Source organism: Macadamia integrifolia, chromosome 7 (genome assembly GCF_013358625.1).
Source record: "Macadamia integrifolia cultivar HAES 741 chromosome 7, SCU_Mint_v3, whole genome shotgun sequence".
NCBI classification, from domain to species: Eukaryota; Viridiplantae; Streptophyta; class Magnoliopsida; order Proteales; family Proteaceae; genus Macadamia; species Macadamia integrifolia.
In genome coordinates, this window is record NC_056563.1 from 24,179,395 (window position 1) to 24,193,702 (window position 14,308).

Sequence of the window (14,308 nt, forward strand, 5' to 3'; positions counted from 1 at the left end):
GGGGGATGTGTCTGACACGGGCCACATGACTAGGCATTGTTCTCCCCCACCCAAAAAAGAAAAAAAAAAATGAAAAAAGAAATAGTTTAGACCAACTAAAAGTCTTCCATCAACCAGCAGTCTTTGGAAGATACTCTAGACTGATTAAACACCTATTTGCAACCCATACTTGATAAGATAATCTCTCCTCTTGCACAGGCTAACATGCAGAGTGCCTAGTGGACTAAACAACTTAATAACAGGAAATAAAAGACCAAACTAAAAGGAACAACTACTTCCAACTGCAGGTGCTTCTAAAATAGTCCTAAGCTTACTCAAATCTAGTCCTTATCTCCTCCAGCCGATGGCTGTAACCTGAGTTTCCTAATGCAACATAAATACTAAATAAAATAAGAAAACAAACTCCTTAAACTAGCCTACAGATTTGGTTTCTAGAAGAACCAGAACTGAATTCACTCTGGAACCACAAGAGTAGGCTTGAACCAGGTGAAAAAACAAAACCAAGCCAAACCACTCCTGCATTAGTTCTGAACCAAATTAGATGATAAAAATTACTAGACTAGCAAATATAAATTCTAGATTCTAATTTGAGTCAAGAGTCTTCCTCTTCACATCAAAGCTATTACTATCATTAATCGAGACTGGGTTGGTTCCAAAGGCAATCATCAGAGAGACCATCTTTAAATGATTACTAGTTTGCTGAGGAGAGTTTTTAAGCACTACCATTAAAATAAAAAAGTAGGAAAACAAGTCTATAAAAAGGCAAGCATTTTGCCTAATTGTTTCTTCTTTATGCGTCTTGGTGTTTTAATTGAACCTCTTGCATTGTTGATATCATACTCCTAACTGATACCCACAATTAATGGTAATTTTCTCAAATTGGTTGATAAGCTTCCCCCAACCTTTAGACAGAACTACTTTTACTTTTGTAGGTTGACATTGTTTTATGAGGTAAAATGCCTGTTAATACAATTCAATTCATCTCAACTAAGCATCAGAACAACTACTTGGGGTTGGCTGCAGGAATCTAATCACACTAGGAAAAGAACTAGGGGCACAACCTGAGGCCATGAGAAAGCTTGATCAATGTAGGAACGTCATGTGTACAACCTTTGCTCAATAAGAAAGGTGGAAATAGATTATTATAAAGGAATGAGGGAAATTCCAACATAGAAGTATTCCCATATGTCAGTCAAGATAAATGGACCAGAATCATAATTCATAACCAAGGAAAAAAACTAGAAAACAAACCTATGGTCATCTTCAATACAAGACTCAACGCCATTGTTAAATAACACAAAAAAATGCAAATAGCTCTGTTTTCAAAATCAAGTATCTAGTACAAGCAATGGTATTCTATGAATGTATTCACTGAAAGGATTATATAGATCTCTTAAGAAAGTAAAGCATGGGAAACAAGATTCGGTGGTAAGCATGATGAAATTCAATCATGAACCCTAATGAGGAACATCTAAAATATAAAGAACAGAAAGCACTCCTAAAATTCAAAGACAATTTATCATTAAAACTCAACTAATTAGCTTAGCCACATGAATCCTGTTCGAGTGTTCGTCATTCTACTCTATTTAGTGTCATATCTTCTATTTAACCCATAAGACCTCATGTTTTTCACTGCTTCAAGCCAAGCGATATTGAACATTCACCTTGTCCTTTTACCACTTTCAATCCGCTACATATCAGCCCTCACGGTGCATTTATTGGTCTTTGTTACATAAGGCTGAACCATCTCAATCAAACGTCATCTCATCTCATACTATAAACATTACTAAATTCCTATTTCTGATTCTATCCTTCCCAACCTTGCCTCATCCATCTCAATATCCTCACCTCAAACTGCGCTCATTCTGTGCATATGAAGTCTCTCCATTGCCCAATATTCAACTCAAGAACAGCTGATCTTACATAAACTTGCACCTTAGTGATAATTGAATAATTGTTGTCTATTCTGGACCATAAGTAGCATACAGTTGGAGACTTGGAGCTGTAAGCCAGTCCATTTGAGGCTCTAAGTTTCAATAAAGGAAAATTCAACTACCTAGCATTTTTAACTACACAGGAAAATTGGCTAACATGAATCAAAGTATACCTAAATTTTCATGCAACTTGAACAAGTCATTGAATATCCAGGCAAGTCAGCACTAGCTTAAAATAGCTCATCTGTGAGATAGGACATAACATAGGATGTAGCAGAATTTTCAACTACTGGTCTATGCACAATCCAATTCGTTAAACATGTAGCATATGCAAAGAGTACATAGAGTAGTTATATCCATATCCTAAACAAAAGATTGATAAATATCAGAAAATAAAGAATTAAAGTTGTAGTGGTTATAGCTGTCTTCCAGACCACACAACAATAGTAAGTACAAAGTTTGACACTTTGACTCAACCTACTTTGAACCTCTATAGGAAAAAGAACTGAGCTTCTGATTAAGTTATCATGTGAAGATCAGATATATTTAACTCCCTCCTCCGAGTAATAAAGCCTTATACAGATAAAAGAGATTCTCATCCTATTCGTAAGTGTGATCTCCAAAGACTCACTAACTAAAATTACCAACTTTCTTCGAACATGGGATAGAAGACCTTTTGGGCAAGGATATATCTTTACATCATCCAGGTTGTGTTATCCTGCCAACAGATATCAGAACATACAATTCATTTTTAATCATATAAAAAAAGTCTTGTTGCTGATAACTTGCCATGCACTAACTTGGAAAGGTGTACCAACGCAAATTTTTGCAGATTGCCAGTCACTAAAATTCATTGCTGATTCCCAGGACTTGGGGAGGAAAAAAGGAAGAAACGAATTTGTAAAAGAAAACCTAGCTTAAAACTACATATCCCAATTAAATTCCTCAATATTTTATTTCTTTAAAATGAAATTTCCCTATAATGGGATATGCAAGGAAATCTTAGAGAAAGCTCCTTGTGCTCTCAAATCAACACAAGCTCGTTCTATCTGTACATCCAGCCCAAAACAACTGAACAAGGATTTGAGTCATTTCCGCTACATCAGGCCAAAAACAGACTATCGCATTCCCTTTTGGAAGCTATCAAGTAAAACCTTCGAGATCAAATAATGTGGAATAGGTGGAACCTGTTCTCGATTAAGAGATTACAAATCTACAAAAACTCGCAACCGCATTCACGTAATAGCCAAAAAGCCCATATCCACATTCCTTATTTCAATCAATAATAATACAATATCATCGAAGGCGACATGAAGGCCCAAGGGAACGAAGAGAGACAGGAAGCTAACTTTCACTCCATCGTAACATCCAAATCCACGAGATCCTCCTCCAAACATGGACCAGGAAACAAGGGGAGGAGGTGAACCTTCTAAATTACAAATCAACAAAATCCAACACCCAAAACCACCAACCATACTAATTGAAAACATAAACCACTGCATACAATGAAAAGGAGAGAAGAATCAAGTGATCTCAAGAGAAAGAATTAATAAGAAACACAAAGAACATAAACCCTAAATATAGATTTACCCGCGCAAGTCTTTTCCTTCATGAGCTTATAGATGAGAACACAGATTCCAATAGCGTGAACGGCCTCGGCAGCTACGAAGAGATTGTCATGATCGTGAACGATAAAACGGAGGAATACAAGCGCAGCCATGCCCGAGACAACGGCGAGGAAAGCCTTCACCTTCGGTGGCTGACGCTTCACCCATGTTGACACTGTGTGGATTGGCCTTCTCGGTGCCCTCATCTCGTCCTCTTCGCTGGAGAAGCGATAAAAATGTTCAGCCTCCAAGAAATTAAGCTACCAAGATCTCTTCTACCGAGTGCGAGAGAGGAAGAAGAAGAATAAAGCAGACAACGACGAGGTTTGCCCTGAGACAGGGGAAGAATTATTGATAATCAAATTAAAAAAAAAAAAAAAAAGACGTGAAAAGAGGGTAATGGGCAATTGGGCATTGATTCATTATTACAAAGGATGTGTTCCAAATCTGAATTTACCTCGACACTTAAATTCAGATTTGAACAACCTTTTTACCACCTAGTATAAAAAGAAAAAGCAGAAAGACATTCTCTATAGAAGTCAATATCTCAACTCGCGAGAAATATGTACTAGCCTTAAGGTAACCAAACGATTTTTCAGAAATAAACATAATTTAGAAGAATGTCTATCAAAAGATTGACATTCATATTTGATACATACTACATTTGATTTACTGAACCAAACACCCCCTTAGGGTTTGGAAGAGGGATTTAGTGCTCGTTGGTCTTTTGGTGGGGCTGTGCCATATGCGTTGGTGCGCTACCCAATTTTGTTATGCCGCTTGACGCGTATCGGTTGAAGAGGGGCCCATATCAGCACATAGATTCACAGATAGGTGGACTCCAAGATTTATAGTTTACCCACCATGTTCATTAAAAATTGGTGGACCACTCATAAGTCATGACTACACCAAACCCTCACACCCCAAAGAAGATTGTATAAGGAGAAGCAGGTTATCTTCCAGAACGAGAAATGGATAGAATATAATAATAATAATAATAATAATAATAATAATAAGATCAGATAAGATAAAATAATAATAAATTGGGGACGAGTTTGTACATTTTTTTTACTATTTTACCCCTAAATTATACAGTTAATCGATCGAGGATTGGGGATCATTCTCAACTGATACTGATGCAATATAGCCAATACGACTAATACGATACTGATACTTGAAATTATGGATTCAATGATGATCAACTTAGTTCAATAGGGGATGTTTTGGGATCCTAGGATAATGGCTTGAACTCTAGAAAAAACTTTTCTAAATAGACTTTTTTTTTTATTTATAAGAGGATGGGGGTGGTGAGGGTTGAGTTCCCCATCCAATTGTGTAGTATATGCATATACTAAATTCTCCTCTTTGTGTCCATCTCTCTTCTCCCAAAATAGAGACAAATATGTCACTTGCTAACACAATACAGTCTAACATTATTTTCCCCCTTCTATTCTCTTTTTTCTACTTCATTTTCTTGCATTCCAAACATAAATTCTTTACTCAATACAGTCTAACATTATTTTCCCCCTTCTATTCTCTTTTTTCTACTTCATTTTCTTACATTCCAAACATAAATTCTTTTCTTGCATTCCAAACATAGGTTAAATTCTAAAGCGTGGAAAATCATTAGACTTTTTTTTTTTGGCGTAGAAATATTTCAATTTCCAAAGCCATGACCACATTGAGGTCCTACTTGTCCGTTAGTTAAGAGGGTTTGGTGAGTATTTTGGAGACATCGATCCAAGAGAGGAAATGAAAGCAAACGGATCCAATTCAATTACAAGCATCATCTAGGATGTTTTATAATTTCCATTCAATTCGATGAATTTTGTCAAAGAATATCAGTTCAATGAATGCATATTTAACCTATCTAATAGGTTTCTTACCTAACTAAATATCTTCCGCATGAGGGAGAGATTTGAATGAGATCCAAATTTTATGAATAAAATGAACTCAATACCCCCCTAGTTACATGTTAAAAACAGATTGGGAGAAAGAACTTTGCCTGTTTACATTGATCTACACCCAAACACAGGTGGATGTAAAAAGATCGTAATACCCCTAACTTGTGAGTTGAAGAGTCTCTGCACTACCTCTCATTGGCCTGAGCATTGGCACAATGGCTGGTCAAACAGTTTATAACATGATAAAACAAAGTATAAGAAATCTAATACTACTGTTACAAGGAACCACAATATGCACGACCACCACGAGGGAGCCTGTCAAATGTGACCATAATTTGCAAGGGATTATGATATCAGGGTTAACGTTTTCATATTTCCATTTTTCCATTGTTTAACGGCATTGGATGTATGTACAATTGTACATAGTACAACATATGTAAAAGAAAAATTACAATGCGACCCCTTGAGAATTCCACTATTATAGAGACACCCCTTGCATAATACCAAATTATGCTTGCACCCCCTATCATCAGTCTTTGTTAAGTAAGGCTTTGAAATGACGATTTTACCCAAATCCTTTATGCATGCGCTCTATCTACTTGTGTGAGCCACTACAATTATGTCGGCAATAGGGGGTGCGAACATACTTTGGTTTTATGCGGGGGTGTCTATTTATAATGTCATTCTCCATGGAACGGTGCTATAAATTTTCTTACATAAAATTCTGTTTCTAAAGATTTCCAATGAAGAAAAAATAATATCAAAAAGCCAACTTAAATTTGGGAGAACAAATATATTGCCTTAGTAGCAGTACTAAACAAGGGAAAATGTACGTACATACATAAATGTTCATCTAATGTCTATGAGATCAGACATCTCAATTTGCATAGATTGGGTCATATTTTCCTAGTGAGTGTCACTTTGATCAACAGTTTTAGGCTGTCAGCATTTGTGTATTTGAATCTTGCATCCTGAGTCATTTCCCAATATAATATCGCACTAATTGTGATCAATGGAAGGACTTCTCGTCAAAATCTAAAAATCCAAAGATGGGAGGTTAAGCATTAGATACATTTATTCATGAGAGAGAGAGGGAGAGAGAAAGAGAGTCAGCAAGTCCATGAAGCAGATCTTTTGATGAGGGGTTTCATCTGTTTATCTTCCTCAAGAGAAACCATGCCCAAGTGAGATGGGTCTTCAAGCATCATCTTTGCTACCAAGTAACCTGCAATGGACCAAGTCTGGAATTTACGGGACTGCTTCCCAATATACCTGCCAAGCTTTCCATCATAATATTCAGGCCAACTGTCTTTCGATAACCGGCTCTCAGCAAGTTCAATGGCACGTCTTGCTATCTGTGGGCGCCCAGTTTTACTGCATACAGCTGTGAGGAGCCATAGAAGCACTGGACCACAAAACACACAAAGTTTCAATGATGGACAATAAGCTCAAGGCAAAGAATATTCAAATACAAGGATTATAATGCTCAATGTATCTATTTTCAAAGACTATATTGGACCTTGTTTTGCAAGCAGTTATAAATAACTTCTCTACTTTGCTAGCTAAAGGCATATAGAGAAGGAACCATACCTGGCCAAGATCCCCCATTGTGGTAACTCCACCTGGTATTTTTCGGATCATAACCAGTCACGACTCGCCATTCATGATTTTCTAGGGCAGGGTAACAAACTTTTATTGGCATTTCTCCAACCAGTTCCTCCCATCTTGATTCAACAAGATCCATAATAGCTGCAGATTGCTCAGGGGTTGCAAGAGATGACAAGATTGCAATAAAATTACCCAAGCAAAACCAACGGAAATCCATTCTTGCAGGACTGACATTTCCAATAAAGTAACCACCATTTGTCGGCATAAAATCAAACACCCAATCTGGAAGAGAGTCGGGCATTACATTGAACTTATTGAGAGCGGTGTGAGAGTACTCCTCTGTTTTATACCGATAAATATCATTAAGTTGCTTTAAATCAAGCCAAAAATAACTACGCATGTGATAGCTCAAGGCGTGTAGGCGTATAACTATTCTGTCTATGAATTCCTTGCCCTCAACATCTTGTTTAAGTAAAAGCAGAGCACATCGTAAAGCCATGAAGAAAAGTGCTTGTATTTCAATAGGGTAACCATAAACACCCTGAAACATGAATATGAAGAATAGAGTCAGATAAACAGTCTACAACAATTTAACTTCGGAGAATCCTAAATGTAAATCATACTTAAAACCTGAAATTAATTGGGTGAAATGATATGTTTAAAGAGATAAGGGACCTCAATGTAATTTACTCATCAATAAATAGATTCTCAAACAAGGCAATCCTTTGATATCAACTATGAGAGAACAAGGTAGACATTCAGACATTAGAAGCTGGTGAGAACACACTTTTTTATATGTTGCATTGCAAATTATCAGAAGCTTGACACAATCATTAGGACATGATATTTGGTAAAAGTTGATACAGTGCAAGGACTAAAGATGATTCACATGGCATATGCATCTACGTGATTGAGTGCAATCAGTAACCTCATCTGCAAATAAAAATAAATAGACTGACGATATTGATAGTTCAATTTCCACCTTTCATTCTTTCGAAAAAATAGCATAAAGTAGTGAAACAAGTAGATCTTAGGCTTCCAAAAATAACAAGTTCGAAATGAAGCTGTTCTAATTCTAGTAAAATCCTTGTATGAATGCCCCAAACAAATAAGACTGAAACAATACCCAAACAATTCCTTAATAAATTTCTTTTCTTGTCTTTTTATAAGCTCAAATGGCATGACTCCTATCCACAGAACATAACCCTCGCTGCGAACTGAATTGCCAGGGGTCTCAATGCATTTGCACACGACTCTTAGGAACTGAGTTCAAATTTAAATTCAAATTTTCACTTGGAACTACACAGAGTGTATGTCCTAATAACATATCCATAGCCTCACAAATTGCTGCCACAAGTCCCCCAATCTCATCCATGCACCATAGCTGCCACATATTAACACTATTCATCCATGATTTTCATCTCCTACTGCAGAATCACCATCTTCCATAGAATAAAGACCCATCAGATTGTTCTTCACCAATGCTGTGGCATATCGCTCAAGTGACCTTAGTCTTTAACCTCTCGCCTGGCTTGTCTAAGGAAGTGGCTCTTCTTCCCTCACCAATATAGTGTATTGTCATCACTTTCTGTGACTCTTTCCTCTCTGCAAGCATCATGATCTTCATGAAAATTGCATTTCCATCTTAAGCAGTGCTACACATCTAATTTGTGAAGTTGCATCAAATTCTCTTATCTTGATGAAGTCTTTTATCCTACCATCAATAATTGGCATTCTGAATAAAGGAAACATGCTTTCCTGCCGCAACATTCTGTTTTCTGTTTAACAAAATTTAGTTTTACGGATATTTGTTCCAAAGCTCAAAGCACAATAATAACATCATAGTCTACATAAAATACATATCTTGATATCGATATTGATGTATCACACAACTAGAACATCTAGTGACAAAAGAATCAAGGGAAGTGGTAGAGGCAGCTTTTAACCCAATGCAGAAAAAGTTGGGATGAAATAAAAGAAAGGATGTTTAAATGAATATTCACGGGTACTTAATCTCATGTTTCCAGGTACCTCTCCTCTTGAATTCCCCCCCCCCCCCCCCCCAAAAAAACATACAAATTGGTCAATTGTAATGAGCCGTTTCCCTTACCAGCCCACACTGGATTAGGTATTGTTTCAGCCAATAACATAATAATAAAAGCATGAAGAAAGCAAAAGGAACTCACCATTCTACGGTCAATCATGCAGCATCCATCAGCACAGAGCAAGGTTGGAAACGTATCAAATCCCTCTGAAAGACATAAACTCAGAATAAGGCGCATACCCTTTTGGCATTCAGGCATATCAGCCAAGGAAGAGTCTCCTGTTGACTTTGTGTATGCACGGAGCAATATAATCCACCAAAACCCAGAATCAACTGGAGCAACTCTTCCTATTGCACTCTCGCCAAAATCTGCAATTAAAGTTTCAGAGTTCCGAACAGGATCATGAAGTACTTTAAAACTTGCTGGCATCACTCCTTCTCCAAGCTTAAAGCGGTCAACTTTTTTCTCCCATGATTGGAGGTGTAGAGTTTTTAATATAAAATTCTTGACAATTAGAGGTTCGCCATTCATCAAAAAGGCCAGGGCACTTGGGAAAAAATCTCTTACAAACACCTATCAAAATAAAGGAAAGTTATGAATCTCCATTTGAACTCACAAATTGCTCAGCACAGAGTGAAAAAAGCATCAGGAAGGGATGAGAGCATTAAGTATTGCATGTATCAATTATGAAAGTAAAGACCAGACAATGGATAAAAGGGAAAATTATATGTCCCATGAAACTGCATATGGCAAGGCACGATATAATGGTTATTCTACAGGTTGCCCCGTTCATGAATCAACTGGTCTGCCATTTGTATCAATTCCAACTCACCACCAATTTCGAAGTTGCTAATTGGCCATGCATAACATATATAAATAATCAAACGGTCAGAGTCTTCCATGAAAACAAACTATTCTATGTGGAAAGTAACAATATACCAACAAATTACATTGATTGAATCATATGGTCTTTTTGGAGCATGGAAGCATCAATTGGTTAATGAAATTATTTTGAGATACATCTAACCAGGCATTGCATGAAATGGACAATCTGGGTCATTAAGCAATATTTTGAAGCCCAATTCGTGCTTGTTTCACAAATGCACATGACAGGGTTCAAGACACTCACTGAAGCAGAGAACATAAACAAGAGATAAAGGAACTACACCTGATCATAGTTAAGTTCCTCATCAGATTGGTCCAAGGCAGCAATAGTCCCAACCGGTTGGCCACGAAAGTACACCAAAGATCGTCTCAAGGCCTCCCATGCTTCAGCAACCATGGGATGAGGTTCCAATGAATGTTGAAAACGAGGGGTGTTCAAACTAGACCTTCTACCCGGAGAAAATAAATTGTCAAAATGGTCAGTTATCCGAGAGGAATTGTCGGCATTCCTGGAATACAATCGAGGAGATATTCCAATAGATAATTCGCTGAGAGACCTATCATCAAAGGAACTCTGCCTCTCTATATTCAGAGGCCTGGGTTTCTCATCTAGCTTGGAGAAATCACATTCTTCAATCTCAGCTACAGTGCATAGTTGATCAAGATTCCTAACATTTCCATTCTGAAAGACGTCCATGGAAGCAGTTGAGATTCCCGATTTTTCTCAATTATTTCGAAAGAAGACTGATCTTGATCGGATTGTATTTCCAGGGTTTGTATCTGCATTTTCATCCAACAGTATTTAGACGCTAGAACATCAAATTGCCATTAATTCTACCATTAGCTCAATCGAAAGGCGACGCCAACCACTTGGATTTGAAAAGTAGTAACTGCAGAGACTAACCAGGAATTGGAACTGTGACAACACTGGAACAGAAAACAATTACAAATCTACAAAAGATAGCCTAACCCAATACATATTCACATTTTCATATCAAACTTATTCAAAATGCTTGATTAAATCAAAGCAATAAATGAATTACTAATTCGAGCCATTAAAGGCCTAATGAATCAATTTTCCTTTCTGCAACTAGTTAAGGTTGTGTTTCATTGTCAAGGACTCGAGAATAGAAAAGAAAATATATATTTTTTTAATAATAAAAACCAATTGTTAGTTTAAAATAAAAAATTTGGAAGAAAGAGGCTGGGGTTCTTACACGTACGGAAAGCGAGAGAGAGAGAGAGAGAGAGAGAGAGGCAGAGAGCATGATTGGACCAAAAGAAAGAAGAGCGGAGGAGGGGAAAGGACAGCACACTGAGATTCTGAGACTGAAAATCAAGAGACTCAGAAGTAGAGAGAGAAGGACAGCTCACAATCTCTTTTTGGGTAATGAGAACCAAGAACCTCAACAGAGTGAAAGAGAGAGAGACCGGTAGGAAGAAAGAGAATAATGAGGCAGAAATCAAGGACATTGAGAAGGAAGATTCGGAGATGGCAATTCTGAAAGAGTCCAAGAGTCGAAAGAGGAGTGGTCCACTCAGGCGACTTAGTCAGAGAAGGAGATGGAGAGGCGGTTCCGTCCGAGTTCAACTCTGCTCTGAATCTGAAATTCTGAATCTGAATCTGAGAGGAAAGCTAACGACGGATTCTCTCTGCAATCGACTTCAACGTACACTATTTCTCTGATTGCATAAAGGCAAGAATTGTTTTGAAGCGTCACAAGAAAATCGCTCTCTTTTCGAGGCATTTGAAAATTTGAAAGAAGGATCTTCCATTGGAGCTGTGAACACCAAACACCAAGAAAAGACTAAGAACTGAAAAAGAAGAACTAACCTCGGAAGCGCCGGGGAGAGGAGCTTAAATAAGCCACACCACCTTCAAGAGCTTCAATGGTTGAAGATAAATGGAGGAAACATTTCTGCTGCAAGAGTGGCAATTTATATACGTGGAAGAAGAAGAAGAATAAAGAGTGGTGGAGACGACCCGGACAAGGGAGATTCAAACTCGAGAATTGAGATTGTTAGGAGAGTGGTGCTAACCAGGCAGGACAGGTTGAGAGACTGAGAACTGAGAAGGATGGGATCCATCGGACAGGCGTCACGGGCCAGTACCAGTTAAAGAGAGGCAACCGGCTGGGCAGGTGGATTTCCAGTAATGTGTGCGGGACTGGTTAGGGAGGGCAACCGGCACGTGAGTTATATAAAGTAGCTCTAACCGTTCTATATGGACTTACGTCGATGTACGGTGTAAGACGTCACGGTGACAAGTGTGCACTTAGATTCTAATCCTATGGTTGATGCCCTATAGCTCAGAACACGTACTTTATACATGGAAAGGTTCTACAAATCAGACAATCATGAACGCTTAATCAAATCAAGATGAAGAAAATGGCCACGTGTACAATCATTTCTTAGTGGTTGCTAATCCCCCGTGTGACCCAGTCACTACTCTCTTTTCTTGATAAGAACCCAGTCCACTACTCAATTATGAACATGAACATGTGAAGCGTGAATAAAAAGTGAAGGTGCACGTATCAGGAGTGTCTCGTGATTATGCCACGTTGGATTGTTGGATGGAAATTGTTGGAAACACGTGACAAAAGATGGAGCCAGAACAGACACAGCTGGACCTACAGGTTGGTCCAACCGCCCAAGGCCATGGTGCGGATGATCCTGAACCCGTAATACTGAAGATATTGTTGTTTCCCAGATCGTGCATGGCACTGGTCGGACCAGTCACTTTCAAACCTCAGCTGCCGAGCCATGACGTAAAGATAATATATATATTGATGAGGTGGGACTTTTCCACTTTTGTGGGGGCGCGGGGGGGGGGTACGAGAAATATTCAAATATTGACCACGATGTCTATTATGGGAAGACCAATGAGCGGGTCTCAACTCTCAAGTAGTCAGAAGGGGACAAAAATACACAGTTGAACTGGATCGCAATTTGCTCGCTGGTTCGATGGGCTTAAATAATGGGCGCGATTTGTCCCATTTCAGCATCTTGAAAATTACCAAAGGACTGTGGACCGTGTGAGTTAAATCCACTTACCCTACCTGCAACACTACTAGTGCAAGCTCAACTTTGTATATTAATCAATTTGTAACAAACCCCCCACCCCCAAAAAAAAAAATTGTATATTAATCTCTTTATATGAGGCAGGCCCTGAGTCTCTTTAGCTGGGCCCAAGCCCGGTCTGACCCTGACTCATGGACCTGAAAATTCAATTCATACCTACCCTCAAGGGCAGGCCGGCCTGAACCTAGTTGACTGACCGGGAAGGAGAAAGGAGATGGAAGGGTTGGGACATGTTAGGGAGAAGAAGAACGAAGAAAAAGAAGACATAAAATGATATTGTTTCTCATATGTTTTTGCAATATCCCTTCCATGTTTGATGATGCTTTAACACTAACTAAAACAAAAACCCTAACACCTTTCAATTTTTCCATGTATTATTTAAATTATTGCGAATTTTTGACAAGACTTTTTTCGCTTGTTGCTACTATACTTAGTGGTGTTTCCTCTATTGTCTAAAAAAAACTGGATTTATACTTTATGTAAACATAGGCCAAAGTCAGGGTTGGGCTCAAACCAAGTCCTCAACTCTGGCTCATAGCTAGAGATTTTCAGCCCTGACTCCCCCTTGAGGTCATAAATCTTAGTCCAGGCCCTGTTTGCCTCATGGCGGGTTTGGGCTTACGAGGCCAAACTTGCACCCCTAATATCAGATTATGATTAGAAGTGCAACATGCCCAGGGTTTTAAAAACCTAGGACCAACTTCGGGTCCAAATGACTCAGCCTAGGCCCAGTTGGACCAGTTTAAGCTAAAGCTAAGGTATCATCAAGGCAAGCTTATGACCAAACTATGTTGTGCTTGACTTAAACACTTATTGTCCTATCTTTATAACGTAAAAGGTAGTTTTTATACAGGAGGCAGTTTTCTTTCACCCATACTACACCACCCATACTGAATGGAGAATCCCTTGCCTATGGAATTGAATGTCTTAGAATGAAAATAAAAAATAGTATTCCACTAGTGGACCAATGGAGGAAAACTTTCTCCTTCAGTGGAATGAATATTTTGAGTGACTTCATACTAATACGATCAAGAAAAAGGATAAACAAAATAATAAAAATAAAAAGAAGCATTCTCTATCTCAGCCAGTTGAAGAAGTTATCTTGGATCAATCAATTGAAGATGTTTCTTGAGTTGCAAATATGGATGAGAACCTCTTTATAGTTTGGAGTCTAGTGAAAAAAAATCATTCCTTCCTATATCGGAATAGCATGTAATCTCCTTAGTTTGTGTCTCTCGGGTGAA

General features: G+C 38.2%; 2 protein-coding genes across 2 annotated transcripts in view; both read right to left on the reverse strand.

The window, feature by feature from the left end:
• The window catches only part of LOC122084714 (ER lumen protein-retaining receptor erd-2.2-like), a 10,480-nt gene extending 6,593 nt beyond the window's left edge, over positions 1 to 3,887 (reverse strand). The window contains exon 1 of the mRNA XM_042653156.1: positions 3,525 to 3,887. Within this exon, the coding sequence (XP_042509090.1) occupies positions 3,525 to 3,747 (223 nt within the window). The 5' untranslated portion in view covers positions 3,748 to 3,887. The remainder of the gene's footprint in view (positions 1 to 3,524) is intronic.
• A 2,336-nt stretch (positions 3,888 to 6,223) lies between these two features.
• Positions 6,224 to 12,057, reverse strand: LOC122083649 (probable alkaline/neutral invertase B). Its single transcript, XM_042651517.1, has 5 exons — positions 11,818 to 12,057; positions 10,267 to 10,763; positions 9,240 to 9,671; positions 7,036 to 7,594; positions 6,224 to 6,850 (listed from the first exon to the last, which is right to left on the reverse strand). Exons 2-5 carry the CDS (start codon positions 10,678 to 10,680, stop codon positions 6,555 to 6,557), a joined length of 1,701 nt encoding a protein of 566 aa, XP_042507451.1. The 5' UTR covers positions 10,681 to 10,763; positions 11,818 to 12,057; the 3' UTR covers positions 6,224 to 6,554.
• Positions 12,058 to 14,308: the final 2,251 nt, after the last annotated feature.